The sequence below is a fragment of the Telopea speciosissima genome, chromosome 1, assembly GCF_018873765.1.
Source record: "Telopea speciosissima isolate NSW1024214 ecotype Mountain lineage chromosome 1, Tspe_v1, whole genome shotgun sequence".
Taxonomy (NCBI): domain Eukaryota; kingdom Viridiplantae; phylum Streptophyta; class Magnoliopsida; order Proteales; family Proteaceae; genus Telopea; species Telopea speciosissima.
The window spans coordinates 70,651,042-70,666,744 of NC_057916.1; the positions used below are offsets into that span (position 1 = coordinate 70,651,042).

The 15,703-nt window shown below is 41.2% G+C and overlaps 1 protein-coding gene across 1 annotated transcript in view; it reads left to right on the top strand.

The window, feature by feature from the left end:
- Positions 1-433: 433 nt before the first annotated feature.
- The window catches only part of LOC122648495 (chaperone protein dnaJ 13-like), a 116,493-nt gene continuing 101,223 nt past the window's right edge, over positions 434-15,703 (top strand). Inside the window, exons 1-4 of the mRNA XM_043841702.1 lie at positions 434-629; positions 7,416-7,702; positions 8,964-9,161; positions 9,262-9,376. Coding sequence (XP_043697637.1) covers positions 486-629; positions 7,416-7,702; positions 8,964-9,161; positions 9,262-9,376 — 744 coding nt within the window. The 5' untranslated portion in view covers positions 434-485. The remainder of the gene's footprint in view (positions 630-7,415; positions 7,703-8,963; positions 9,162-9,261; positions 9,377-15,703) is intronic.

Below are 15,703 nucleotides of genomic sequence, written 5' to 3' on the forward strand. Positions count from 1 at the left end.
GATTATGGACTGGAGATTTTCTATTTCATAAGTCGAATGAGGCTTTGGCCAGGTAAGGGGAGCGAAACCGATTAAGAACCAACTAGCTGCTCGGTATTAGGAATCGTTTTTATTTGGCCAGTTTGAAGTTAGAACAAGATTAATAATTGGTTAAATTTTAATTCAGGCCCATTACATATCGAACCGAATCAAACCAAAACTATTAACCGTCTTACTCAAATTTATTATTATTTTTTTCTTTCGTAAACGGTCTTTACTTTCAGTGATCGTTATCAATCACCACGTGCAAGTCGTTTGCCCTTTTGGACACCTCTCGGCTCCCACTGCACACCCCATTCTGCCGCCGACCCAAAGCTGAAGCCTTCAAAAACCAACGCCGACCTCTCTGAATCACCGGCAACGATAGAAAGTAGAAACTATTAAACCTCAAAGCTGCATTCTACTCATTGCCTCTTCACGCGAAACCCTAAAGTATTGAGGGAAGGATGAAGGAAGAAGAAGACGTGTCACCAAACAGGGAGTTATACGCTCTACTCCACATCTCTCCTGAAGCTTCAGACGAAGAAATAAGGAAAGCTTATCGTCAATGGTCACAAATCTATCACCCTGATAAATATCAATCTCCTCAGGTAATATACTTATTGCCTCTGATACGACTCTCTTCCTTTCCGTTTTCATGACAGATTATACACATCTAATGTGCGCGTTGCACTTGCACGAAGTTCTGCACTGGTTTTAAGCGTAACTAGACATCCATGCCTTCCTAATAACTGAAACACCGAAACATAGAGAATGAACCTTGCATGCATGATTTGGCTTTGCCTTGAAGTATGGCTACACAATTCTCATCCAATGCAATGTGTTTCATTCTATTTTGTTCAAATTGGATTGGTGTGGTATCACTTTCTGGGCGGAATGTGTTACCATCGCCAGTTAGTCGTGCTGGCTGTTCTATTAGGCGATTGTTATATTGTGTTTTTTCTTGATGGGTAGGCTCCAAGGAGAATTGAACTCATGACCTCTTAATTATGAGGTGGTGGTCCTTTTCAACTGAGCTAATCCCTTGGGGTTTATAAGTGATTGTTCTTAGTTGTTTCTAAGTATTTTGAATCCTGAGGTAGGCTTGATGGTGAACTGTTGCGGAGTAATGTTATAAATTATTTCATGTAGAATTTTAATCCGCATGTGGCATTAGGGTATTCAAAAACAATAGAGAGGCTTAGGGTTACTTGATTTATCACAAATGTAGAAATCAGGAACCACTAGGAGAAGAACAGGTGCCATTGCAGAAACCCTTGTGCAGAACTTGTGAAGACACTATTCAAACCAAGAAACAAGACAGTAATATCTCTCATGTGCAGGAGAGAGAATGGGGATCTCTCTTGGGCAGATATTTAAAACCGGCTATTGAAACATAGAGAATGAGCCTCACATACTCACATACTTAATTTGGCTTTGCCTTGGAAGTATGGCTACACAATTCTCTTATGCAAATCTGCAATTCTCATCGAATGCTGCAATGTGTCATTCTATTTTGTTCACATTGGATTGCTGTGGTATCATTTACTGGGCGGAATGTGTTAACATCACCGGTTAGTATTCGTGCTGGCTATTCTATTAGGTGATACTTATATAGTGTTTGTAGGAAAGGGTATTAAAATATTTCATTCAGGAATTTAATCCCCATGTAGCATTAAGGTATTCAGATCTAATCAAACATAGAGAGCCTTAGACTACCTGATGTATCACAAACACGATACCTCCTAGGGAATACAGATCCTGAATAAATCAGCAATCTTTAACCAAAAAAAGAAGAAATCAGCAACCACAGGGAGAAGAACATGTACCATTGCAGCAACCCTTGCACAGAACTCGTGAAGACAAGCAACAGCAGAAAGTAATCTCTCTCACGTGCAAGAGAGAGACTGGGGATCTCTCTGGTGCAGGATATTGAAAACCGAATACCGAAACATAGAGTATGAACCTCGCATGCTTGATTTGAATTTACCTTGAAGTATGGCTGCACAATTCTCTTCTGCAAATTTGCAGTTCTCAACTTCTCATTGAATGCTGCAATGTGTGTCTGATGTAGATCAGCATCGAGAGAGGTACTTTTTGAAGTAAAAACGCAGGAAGAACCAGCCCATGGCCAAACAAGGCCATGCGGTTCATCATTGAACCAATTTTCTGGTTATGGTTCAAACCAAGTCCAATGGCTTGGGTAATAGTTGGTTCACTAAAAAGACCAACCGTGTAGTAGATGGAGTTTTATTTTATCCTTCTTCCTTGTAAGAGAATTTTGAAGTCAATTCTTAATTAGATAAGATTGAGTCTTGTACTCTTGTTATTAGAGGGCGGACCTCGGCAAAGTCTTGTTATTGTAGAACTCTCCGTTATTATTGGATAGAGTTTTAGATTAAGATAACTCCTCTGTACTGTCCAACATTTTTGGGAGAGCTGATTTTTTTTCATATCTGTTAAGGGAAGCTTCCTATTGGCTATTAAAGTATCCTATTTCAGTATGTAACTACCCTAGTAGTTTCTATTTAAAGATGTACAGGCCTAGAACCTCCCCATGATTTTTTAAGTTGAATAAAGCATGGTTTTGCTTCCATATTCTGTGAGATACAGTAATCTATTAGTGAGATGCGAATAAAGGCTGGTGGGATTCCAGCTAAGTCTGGGATACGTAAGCATTTCTTCTTCTTCTTCTTTATCGTTCACTTCCTTCAACCAGGTCAGTTATTAACTCTACATTCCTGCGCATACGCTGTGATTTGAATCTGAGATTTCTCCCTGAATGTGTGTCTGAGATGTGAATAAAGGCTGGTGGGATTCCAGCTGAGTCTGGGATGCTTAATCATTTCTTCTCCTTCTTTTTTATTGTTCACTTCCTGCAACCAGGTCAGTTATTAACTCTACATTCCTGCGCATACGCTGTGATTTGAATCTGAGATTTCTCCCTGAATGTGTCTTTGATTTCAAATCAAATTATATATCTTGCAATTGCACTTCATGGACTTCGGTTTCCTGCTTTAAATCTCAGTCTTTGATTTGTTTGCGAGTTTCCTATTCCAACTGAAACTCATTGATTTCCTGAGTTTTTGAACCAAGTATCAGATTTGAGAGCATATTTAGAAATCACACCTTATGCTCTCTTGATTTCAGTTTTCAAGATCCAATATTGTTGATGTTTTAAAGGAATCCTGTGACTACCCTACTCCCTAAAGTCATCAGATCTAATTCCAGATTTTGTTTACAGTTTCTGTATTCTGTTCTAGTTTTAATCACAGATACTGTCTTGCTGTTACCTCTGAGTTCTATGGTAGCCACTGTGTGTCGTTGCTGTCCTGAGATCATTCCAATTTCTGCTATTGGTTCTTAGTTTCGGAAAGTCCTATCTTAAGTAGGATTCTTCTGTAGCTTTGAGTCAAACTGTTGGTTTGACTTTAGGTTTTCGTATTCTTTTCTTTTAGCTGAATAGAGTACTTGATCAGTTTTGGGACTACATTTGAGCCTTTGATTTCAAGTTATTTGAATTTCTTTGAATCTGGTCCTTTGTTTTCTTCACTGCAATTCATGTTTTCAATTGAGTTTTTGAACCCTTTTTTTTGGGATGAATAATACGTCATTGACCAAAGGAAAGAAGAGGGGGGGGGGGGGGGAGAGGGAAATACAAGCACAAGCCAATAACAAAGCCCGGCCTAATCAGGGCAAGGACTTACAAATAAAGAGTTAAATCTTCTAATGGATCGATTCTAGTGAGATATCAAAGGGTTAACAGCTAGGAGTAAGGGAAGAAGAAGAAGAGGAGAAGAGAAGAGAAGAGGAGAGGAGAGAATGGGAGAATAATAGGTTGTGTGTTGAGTGATTCTCAACACACATAATAACTTCATTAATAAACTTCTAGAAATTACATAAGCCTCCCTAGGGAGGAAAGAAGAAATAAAAAGAAAGAGGAAATAACAACTAAGTCATGTCTTATAATAAGACAATGACAGAACTACCCTTACACACCAAACAACAACTCTAACATAAAGAGGAAGAGCCCCAGCAAAAACAGCGCACTAAAGAAAGGGGGGACGCCTGAACTAAAAGCAACCAAAGCCATCCATTGTGAAGCAAACTATCCAGGATCCATTGGCTAACGACAGAGGGCATGGCCTCTGAAAAATACACACTATTCCTTCTTTTCTATCAAATCGATCATAACCCCTACATATTTGCTTTTAAAGGAGGCAGGGGAAAAGAAGAATTCATGAAATAAATTAAAAATATAGGTTCTGTCAAGATATTGTTATACATTGATTTCAATCAAAGCAAGCTAGCCTTCTGTTTGAGAATCAACGAGTACCACTTCACTTATTCTACTTCATAGCTTGCCTTGCCTGGTTCTAGTTCAAGGTTTATTACTTGCTAGGAGGACCCACGTTTCAGAAAAGATATACACAAAGAACGCGAGGAAGAGGGCGACTCGAAAAGTAAATCGCCCTCCTAAAACGCTTGCAGCGCCTCATTCGTTCCGGCTCAGAAAATTGACTGACTAGGGCCCTATTCATGAATGAAAGAAATGGTTTATGAGCCCTAGCCCTGTAAGCTCACACCTATATCACTCTATGTTTGTTCGTGACTGGCTAGGGTGATTGTGTTGGTTGTGTATGTAAATGATATTATCATATTTGAGGATTATGCATTTGGGATTACAGGGGTGAAATCTCATCTACAACAACATTTTCAGATGAAAGACTTGGGTACCCTTCGGTATTTTCTTGCTATTGAAGTGCTTCAAGTAAAAACAGGATTAGTCTGTCATACAGAAAAATGTGTGAGATCTTTTGTCTGAGACTGGTATACTTGTTTCTCAACCAGTTGATACTCCTATGGATCCATACTAAACGTTTGGGACAAATGATGACAAAGAATTTGATGAGAAGCACTGATATAGGAGATTACTAGGGAATTTCATTTACTTAATTGTTACTAGACCTGACATATCCTTTGCTGTTGGAGTTATTTGCCAATTTATGAAGTTACCTAAGAAGACTCAATGGGGAGCAGCATGTTAAATCTTAATTTATCTCAAGGTTGCTCCAGGAAAGGGGCTCATTTACCGACCTCATCAGCCCATTGATTTGGTTGGATGTTCTGATGTAGACTGGGATGATGCTGATGCTGATAGGAGATCTACCATAGGTTACTGCATATTCATTGGTGGCAATCTTGTCACAGTAGAAGTAAGCAGCAAATTACTGTGGCTAGATCTAGTGCTGAGGCTGATTATAGGGCTATGATTCATGTTGCAGTTTAATTGATGTGGTTAAGATCATTACTTCATGAGTTGGGGTTTCTTGTTACTAAACCTATAAAGATCATCTGTGATAATCAAGCTGCCATCTACATTGCCAGTAACTCGGTGCTTCATGAAAGGACCAAACACATTGAAGTTGATTGTCACTTTGTGAGGAATGCATTAATGAGGAAGTTGATTGATACTCCTTTTGTTTCTTCTGCATATCAGTTGGGTAATATATTTACCAAGCCTCTGTTTAGTCCTGCTTTCTGGAAAGGCTGTTCCAATCAAGACACGGGTGATTTATATGCTCTAGCTTGAGGGAGAGTGTTATGCATATGGTACCGCAGAGATATTTCTGTTTGACACTGCAGTAATCGATTTTAGTCTTTATTGTTTAGTAACGGTTAAGTTGCGCTATTGCAACCATCAGGTTGCGGGTTCGAAACATAGAAAGAGCCTCTCTACGAAGCGGGGGTAAGGCTGCATACATTTGCCCCTCCTAGACCCTGCAGTAGCGGGAGCCTTGTGCACTGGGACGATCTTTTAGTCTTTAATGTTTAGTCTAATTAGTCTTCTACTACCACAAGGACTGAAGGGTATTCTTGTCTTTACGGTATTGTGCTTGTTCACCCTTATATAATGGTGAGAGGACCACCGTAGGGTATGGACTGTTACTCTTTCTTGCGGCAGTCTCTAATGCAGTTAACGTAGGCCACTAGGACTAGGGATTTGTTTCGTTGAATTAATATTGTCAGGGAAAGAGAACGCTACCTGGGCGCGTGCGGGGCACTGCCCCTGCACCTAGACACAAGGGCGTGCGAAATGACCACCGCGCCTCGGCATGCGCCCAGGTAGCATTATCTTTTTCATATTTTAGTTTTCTTTTTAATCTTTTGATAGAGTTGTAGGTAGAGTCCCAGTTAGAGTCAAATTTTACATTCACTTTCAGAATAGGATTAGGCTTTCTTTTTGCTCAACTCTATAAAAGAGCATGTACCCCATGGTTGGGATTGGAGTTTTTTTGGAATGAAAATTTAGATTTGGTTGCAGCGTTTCCTGCATCTGTGACTGTGGCAGTGTTCTTTTCCCTTTTTACTCTCTCTCTTCCTTCCCATAGTTCTTCTTCTTCCTTATCCACCTCCATTGCCCTTCTATTTTGTTTCCTTGATTACTGTTCACTGTATCAGCAGTAAACAACCAGAGTAGGGCTTGCTGGAACTCCTCCGATATGGTCCCATTTGTCTTGTGATTGTGATTGAAGGTGAAGCTACTACAGGCGACCCATATCCTTGGATACTACCCTCCAAAGCTTCCATTATTCATGAGATACAAAGTCAGTTGCAGATCCACATTTGCAAGTACTGCCAAGCCAGGTTTCAGAGGGGATTGAATCAATTTTTGATTGCTGGATTGAGTGTGCACTGAGTCGATTCAAGAGCCTTGCGGATTGATTATCGAATCCCAGAAGGTCAGTTCAATTGATCTTCACTCGTTCCCAAACAAGATTCTGGTTACTGCTACAACTCTGGTGTCGTGAGGTTGATGGTAACCGAGTGTTAGATTCTCCACTTAAGGCCTTGGTGATTCTTATTTACCCTCACACCCTTATTTCTTTACATTTCGGATAAGAAATTTTATTTCAATTGAATCCACCTCTAAATTGTGTTCCAGAATTGCCCTTTTAATTTTAGATTTAATTCCAGATTGGTCCCCAAATTCTGTTAGTTATTTTTAAGGACGTGACTTGCATAAAATATTACTGATTTGCCACTGAACCTTTAATTCGAGTTATTTACTGTTCTTGTGGACCCATAGCGATCCAATTTGAGGGTTTCGTAGCCCGAGATCGCATCAGTCTCTTTTGTCTTTTCTTCCTCACTTCTTCTACACTGTTAGTTCTGGTTTTCTGTTTTGGATATTGATTCAACATTTTTTCTTTTTCAACATGAATTTGCAAGTATTCTGCTTTACACTTTATTCTTGTTACTTACATTTGAATGTTGATCTTAGTTTCAGTGATGTTCTTCTTACTAAATGATGCATTACCTTTTCCTTTTTGGGTGAGGATGGGTTTCCAATATAAGCAATTTACTCATTTTTTCACATGCTTGTTTACTTTCAGATGAAGGATATTGCGACGGAGAACTTTCAGCGGATTTGTGAAGCCTATGAAATTTTAACAGATGAGCATAAAAGGCAAATATATGATATATATGGTATGGAAGGATTAACTTCAGGTTTAGAGCTTGGTCCAAAGCTAAATAAAGCAGAAGAGATAAAGGAAACCTTTGAAAGGTTACGGCGACAGAAGGAAGAGGAAAAGGTTTATTCTCATATTAGGCCTTCTGGTTCAATTGTTGCAGCTTTGTCTTTGCCACAGTTTCTAAGTGGTGGTGGCATCATGAGCGGGTATGTTCCTCATCTTGATATCATTCTTGTTTTCTGTTTTGCAATCCATCTTAAATTGATTCCATGTAAATCTTTTAGATTACTTTGGTGCTTGACAATGAGGGCATTGCTGCTACTTTTGATTTTTGAAATTTGAAGAGGGGGGGGGGGGGTTGCTACACTCTAGTTATACTTTTCTGATGATTTTCTGCTGCTCTATTTCTCTTTCTTATTTTGTTGGCTTCTGCTAGATTAAAAAAAAGATAGCAAATTAGTTTGTCATTAAAATCTAGAACTTTTGATTAGAGATGCTTAATTGTTTTCTATATAAAAAAACCATTTTGTTTAAACCGTGAAGTTTTCTGTTGAAATTATTTATCCACCCGTGTCCCCCTTCGGATAGTCCACCGTGCTAGAGCTCCTATTTGATATACATATTGTTTCCTCTGTTTCCTATAAGGGTCGGCTTTTATCAGAGCAGGCAGGGGTCACGGTATCGAGTCCCCCTGGGAGCAGGCAGGTGTTGAAATTATTTATCCACCCGTGTCCCCCTTTGGATAGTTTGCCGTGCTAGGGCTCCTATTTGATATACATAGTGTTTCCTCCCTTTCCTATAAAGTCGGCCTTTTAGAGGAAGCGGTTCCAACATATATAAAAAAACCATTTTCTTTAAACCGTGAAGAAACCAAAAAGCTAGTGCAGAGCCTTCCCTGGGGTTTGGGGAGGAAAAGAGCTAGTTGGTTGATCTGCATGGCATTCTCTGCTACTCATTCCACTAGACATTATTCTACCTTTATATTAGTTCTTGTTGGATCTTGATCAGCCTACAAGATTCAATTTAGTTTTTTACGTTGTTATATATCCTTATCCTTATTTAGTCCAGAAATGTTTCATAACTCCTACCTAGGTGTTGGTGTTGAGCCCTTGAACCCATTGTTCTGATAAATTTTATTTCTCATAGGATGGCTTAAACAAACTTGCAGGTTGCAGCATATGAAATGGCAGTGGCTGCTGCACTGGTCTGATTCTCTTTTTTAGCTTTTTCCTATGTTGCTGAAAGGAAGTTGGGAGAGAATCCTTGGATCTATATACTCTGATGTAGTTTGATTCTTATCGGATGGCTAGGGTTATTGATTTGCATTAAATATGCTCCACGCATGTTACTTTAAGATACAAAATATACAGTTGGTCTATGTATCAAGAATTTTTGCTTCATTCTATCTGTATATTGTTTATTAGTTTCATCTGGCCACTGAAGTTTAGTTTAATGTTTCACTGTCAGAATGGAAATGTCTAGCGAAGTTCAATCTCAGATATCCAAGCGCAACACTATTGCTGTTGGTGGCAACATGACAGTTGATGGAAACTCTGGTGGTGGAGCTGCTAATGTTTTGTTGAGGCATCAGATTTCTACAGTTGCTTCCATAGAGTTCATGGCTTCAGCTGGTTTACGGTCACTTATTGTGGTACAGATGTCGCGGTAGGGCAATTGCTTTTGTAAGTTACCTCATTTTTCTAGCATGGTGTGCTCATCATTGATCCACCACCATCATCTGATGTTTTTATTCATTGTTTCCCAGCCATCTGTCCCTCCACTCAACAGCATCAAGTGGAATAGCAATATCTTTGAGCGATGGTTCAATTAATCTTACCAATACCTGGACTCGGCAACTCTCTGAGACATCAAATGGAAATGTATGCCTTTTCTCTTTGAAGTAGACCTTTTTCTTTTTAGTGTACTTTCTTTCTGTTTTGTTTCCTAGTAGAGAGACATAATGAAGTGCATTGGGTTTCAATTATGTCTTTTCTGTTTGTTTTGTTTGGAAATGGGAAATTAGGTTCATTAAACTGTATAAAGAAGCTTGATTCAAAATTGCATACACCATCCAACAGAAACAGAGAAAAGAAGCATACCCAAAAGGATTACTAAATCTACAATATTTTTGACTCTTCCTGTAAGATGAATAATGCAATCTGGTTAACCTAAAAGTAGGTTCAGATGCAAACCACAGGTAAGGATCACAGGACACAACCTTAAGACCAGAATAATGAGATTTTTAATAACTCGAGATGGACTAATGTGATGGCCTTGAAAACGTGGTCGAATGACACTATAGAGGAGAAGAAGAATCCTTCAGAATTTGGCCAAGATCCAACCTATTGATCTGGAGATGTGGTGACCATGTATATCCTCCATTTGACACACAAGCACACAACCCATATTCCATGAATTATTCCATCATACACTTATGAAGTTCGAATTCCTGTACTAATAGTAAATCCAGCTGATACAGTGACTTTAAAGTGGTTGGACTGATATTATCGGGTTTGGAAAACTAAGCCAAAACGGAACCGGGCCAACCCGTTTTGGGGCCAACGAGGGCTGGTAGGGTTATTTGGTTTTATTTTGTTATTTGTATACTTTTATTTTATTATATTTACTTTGGGTAGGCTACATAGTAGGTAGAGTTCAACTCCATTTTAGTCTTAGTATCAGATTAGGTAGAGTTCAACTCCATTTTAGTCTTTTTTTTTTTGGATGAATAAATAATTCAATTACCAAAGGGGGGAGAAAAAAAGGGGGGGGGGGAGATACAAGCAAAGGCAACACTAAGCCCTACCAAAAGGCAAGGACAATACAAAGGCCAAAGCCCAACCAAAAGCGCACCAAAGAACAAAGCGCCAGCCCAACCAAAACCGAAGAGCCAAACCCCGCTCAAAGAGGACCCACTAACCCGGGTCAATAGGCTCACCTCTTAAATTGAAAATTCTAGAATCAGAATGATGTAGCCTAGGTGAAATAAATCTCACTTAGGACCAGGTTCTGTTATAGGGTTGGCCGAATGGGCAGTTTAGGGTAACTAGGGCAAAATTAGGGTTAGGAATGGGGGATTGAGTTAGGGTTTTATGGGGTAATGGTCTGCAGAATTTTAGGAGTCTATTAGAATAGGTTTTAATGAGGTTTGAATAAGAAATAGAAATTCAGAAATATTAGGGTTAGGGTTTTGGGTTTTCAGATTTAGGATCTAAGCTGAAACTAGGGTTTAGGAGCAGATTTAGGGGCTGGGCTTTAGGTCGAGTTTTCCTAGCAGGGAGGGGGTGGTTCGGCTGGACTTTGGTGGGGTTTTGATGGCTGGTTAGGTCTAGGCAGATTTTAGGGTTTCTGGGTTTTTATGTTGAGGGAGGGATTTAGGGTTTGTAGTGGATAGGTGAGGCTGCAACTGAGATCGAGTGGGAGGGTTACTGTGATGGACCTGTGGTTAGGTTTTGAGTGTAATCTGATGAGGGAATAGGGCTGTGATGAATGTAGATGAAGCTAGGGTTTGGGGAAGTCGATTAGGTTAGATGGAAGTAAGAAGAAGAGATGATAAAGTTGCAGGAAATTGTTAACTCTTACTGGAATTGCAGAATTTCAGCAGCAGCAACCTTGAAGAACTTGAAGGAAGAAGAAGACGAACCTCCCGATCTACAAGATGCAAGGAGTTGCTGGATTTCTCCAACCCTAGCCCTTGATATAACTCACAAGGGGTCTTGATATGACACACAAGACAGAGAAGCAGCAGCAACAAGAAGAAACAAAATTTCAAAACATAATAGGTGGGGGAGCCTCCCACGATTCTACTATTTATAATAATAAAGTGGGGCCAAAAGGCCTTACAAATAATCAATCTAAAGCAATCCTAATCAGATTAGGAGTTGGGATTCCTAATCTGAATCCTAATTATAAAACATAGAATAGACTTATACTCTAAATAGGAGTATAAGTGTAAACAACTAAAACAAATAAAATAAAATACTAATCCCTCTAAAATCGTGGAGGGGAACTAAGAAGATAAACCATGAAAAAGACTGTTTTAACCCTAGGCTAAAAGAACAAACAAATAAAAATGCTCCAACGAAAACTCAAAGAACAGCCAAATTAATCATGGTTTCGGCTTTTGCATCAACTCTCCCCGACTTAGAAACATTCATCTCCGATGAATGGGTGAAATCCATGCAACGCTCTGGCAACTTGGGGCTGAGCTTGTTAACTTCATGAATGGGAGTCCACGTACCATGCTTGTGTGAAGAAGCTCGTCCACGAACCTTGTGATGAGGAGGAGGAAGTAACATGTGGGCAGCAGCTTCAACACTTCCCTGGCAGAATTCTGTTGAAGTTATAACAGTGGGAATATGGTCTTCAAGTAGTGGGGGCTTCTCTTCGAAGAACCAAGGGGGCATCACAAAATCAATGTGTTCAACCTCCATAGGGTCTTCAATATTTATAACCTTCTCATTCAGCCCCACCTCTTCAAGAACAGCAACTTGCTTGATACTGTCTCCCTGTGAAATGTTCCCAATTACCTTGTCACAATCAACCGCATCATCCATGAGAACTGGAGCAATTGTATGGACACCTTGAGCACCACCATCTAGATATTCAAGGTGATGGTCTAAGTCTTCATCACTATCAGGGGGTAGTGCATATATGCCATGCTCATCGTGCTCTTCAGAGGTTTCCTCTGCCTTGGCAGCCACATTAACAGGTCTATGCTTTTGTGGGCAATCTTTGGCATAGTGCCCAAGTTCATTGCAATGGAAACACTTGTGGGGTTCATTGCTGTCCATGGGAGCTTTACCTTTATAATCAGCACGTGGAGGACGGGAAGAACTACTAGCGGAGTAGCTTGATCGAGTAGGACCAGCAGTAGAATTTCCAGTTCGATTGTGACTAGTGGTAGTAGACTTGAATGCTGAAAAAGTTTTGACAGTACCCTCAGTGGAAGAATCAAATCTTCTATTCCCAACCAATAATTCTTCAGCCTTCAATGCCTTCTCAAAACAATCCTTGACGTCCAGAACATCCACAACGCCAATAGCTCTGAGAATGTCAGATCTCAATCTCAGCCGGAATCGGGACAACATTTGAGTAGCACTTTCTATTGTGTCAGTGCGAGATGAGAGAGAGTTAAACTTTTGCTTGTACTCGGATACAGTCATGTTCCCTTGACGAAGGGAGTTGAATTGATCTTGCATCCGAGCGGTGTAGTGTCTTGGTAAGTACTTCTCTTTCAAATCATACTTCATATCCTCCCAGTTGGTAGGTGCTTTACCTTCACGTTCCATGTCCCGCTCTGCCTTGCGCCACCATTCTTGAGTAGAGCCAATTAGTTTAGTGCGTGCCAGTCTCATCTTTCGGTCTTCAAGCAAATCATACCAGTCAAAGTAGTCATCTAGGGCAGCAAGCCAGTCATAGAATTTTTGTGGATCACCATGCCCATCAGACTCTTTCAATTCTAGCTTGACCTTCTGTGTATTGAACCGCCGGTTAGTAGCTTCATCTCCAGTGAAGTAGGACCTCAAATATTCCTCAAAGTTAGGTCTTCGAGGTGCTTCAGTAGTTCTGTCCCTGTCTTCTCTGTAGTCATCTCTGTCATACCTACGTCGATCCCTGTAGTCTTGGTCATGTCTAGACTGATCTCTGTGGTCCTCGTGATGTCTGGGATGATCACTGTGATGTTCATCCCTTCCCAGAGTTCCATGAACTTCTGAACGGACTTGGAGTCTATCCTCCTCTACGTATAGAGGGTTGTTTACAATAGACGCAGCTTGCTTTTGTTCCATGGCTGTCATTTGATCACCAAGAACTTGCTGGTCTGTTGAGATCTTCTGCAGCATAGCCATGATTGCAGCAAGGGAATCAGGTTGGGGTGGTTGTGTGGGATCCATAGCAGGGCTGCCATGTTCAGCCATGGCTTTGATACCAATTTGATGTAGCCTAGGTGAAATAAATCTCACTTAGGACCAGGTTCTGTTTTAGGGTTGGCCGAATGGGCAGTTTAGGGTAACTAGGGCAAAATTAAGGTTAGGAATGGGAGATTGAGTTAGGGTTTTATTGGGTAATGGTCTGCAGAATTTTAGGAGTCTATTAGAATAGGTTTTAATGAGGTTTGAATAAGAAATAGAAATTCAGAAATATTAGGGTTAGGGTTTTGGGTTTTCAGATTTAGGATCTAAGCTGAAACTAGGGTTTAGGAGCAGATTTAGGGGCTGGGCTTTAGGTCGAGTTTTCCTAGCAGGGAGGGGGTGGTTCGGCTGGACTTTGGTGGGTTTTGATGGCTGGTTAGGTCTAGGCAGATTTTAGGGTTTCTGGGTTTTTATGTTGAGGGAGGGATTTAGGGTTTGTAGTGGATAGTTGAGGCTGCAACTGAGATCGAGTGGGAGGGTTACTGTGATGGACCTGTGGTTAGGTTTTGAGTGTAATCTGATGAGGGAATAGGGCTGTGATGAATGTAGATGAAGCTAGGGTTTGGGGAAGTCGATTAGGTTAGATGGAAGTAAGAAGAAGAGATGATAATGTTGAAGGAAATTGTAACTCTTACTGGAATTGCAGAATTTCAGCAGCAGCAACCTTGAAGAACTTGAAGGAAGAAGAAGACGAACCTCCCGATCTGCAAGATGCAAGGAGTCGCTGGATTTCTCCAACCCTAGCCCTTGATATAACTCACAAGGGGTCTTGATATGACACACAAGACAGAGAAGCAGCAGCAACAAGAAGAAACAAAATTTCAAAACATAATAGGTGGGGGAGCCTCCCACGATTCTACTATTTATAATAATAAAGTGGGGCCAAAAGGCCTTACAAATAATCAATCTAAAGCAATCCTAATCAGATTAGGAGTTGGGATTCCTAATCTGAATCCTAATTATAAAACATAGAATAGACTTATACTTTAAATAGGAGTATAAGTGTAAACAACTAAAACAAATAAAATAAAATACTAATCCCTCTAAAATCGTGGAGGGAAACTAAGAAGATAAACCATGAAAAAGACTGTTTTAACCCTAGGCTAAAAGAAAAAACAAATAAAAATGCTCCAACGAAAAATCAAAGAACAGCCAAATTAATCATGGTTTCGGCTTCTGCATCACAGAATTGAGGGACGAATCCAACTTAGGGCTATGCAGGGAGTAAGAAATGTAAGGACACTTCCTAGGGAAAGGAGGGGAGCTGGGATTACGGCGATGAAAAACTAGGAGAGACTGAGAAGCGGAAGGGAGGGGAAGACGGGAAGAATTAAGGGAAGAGGGGTTGGAGGGGACAAGCCCGTTAGGACCCAATGGGCTAGCCTGAGAGGAGCAGAGAGAGGACTGGGCCAGAGAGGAATTAGGACCAATTGGACCCGAGGAGGATTGGGCCAGAGAGGGAGAGGATAAGGGAGAAGAAGACGCAGTGGGGACCACATCGATTGAAAGGGGGACCACGTCTATTGGGAGGGGGACCACATCGGTAGGAGGAGAAATCGAGGAGAGAGAGGGCTTAGGGGATAAAAATCCCTTAGGCAGCGATTTGAGGAAGGCAGAGATACCGAGAGGCGAAGGGGAAACCTGCAAAGGGGCGACAGACTCAACAGAGACAGAAGGGATGGCAGATTCAACAGGGGCTACAGGAGCTGCAGGTAGAGAGGAGATCAGCGCATCGAGGGAGGAGGAGACATCGTCGTAGAGGCTGGCAGACTGGAGAATGGAGAACCTGTTTGACCTTGCTGTTGCAGGGGGGTCCATTGGGACAGAAGCAGAAGGCCGGCGAGGAGAAATAGAAGCCGGGAGACCTTTCCGGCGAGGTCTGCGGTGGCGGCTTCTTCCTTGACCACGGTGGAGGTTGGGAAGAGCACCAGCTAGCGGAGAAGAGTTAAGGACTTCTACTCCGGTAACAGCAGGGAGAATTGGAGCCGCGATTATGGGGCTTGCTACTCCGGTCACAACAGGGACGACAATGGTCTCGATTCCTTCCCCATCCACAACGGGGTGACTGCAAACCGTCACAGCAGTGGTCTCGATTCCTTCCCCATCCTTGACTGAGGTACTGCTGGGCAACAGGCTGGGGCAGAACTCCAAGGCATGGATGGGATTCTCGCAAGAAAAAGGCGGAACAGAGGAGGCTTCTCCTGTAGAGGGATCTTCAGCGGAGGCGCCACGCCCAGCAGCAGGGCATTTTTCGGTCGAATGGCCAAACAACTTGCAGGATAAACACTGAGGAGG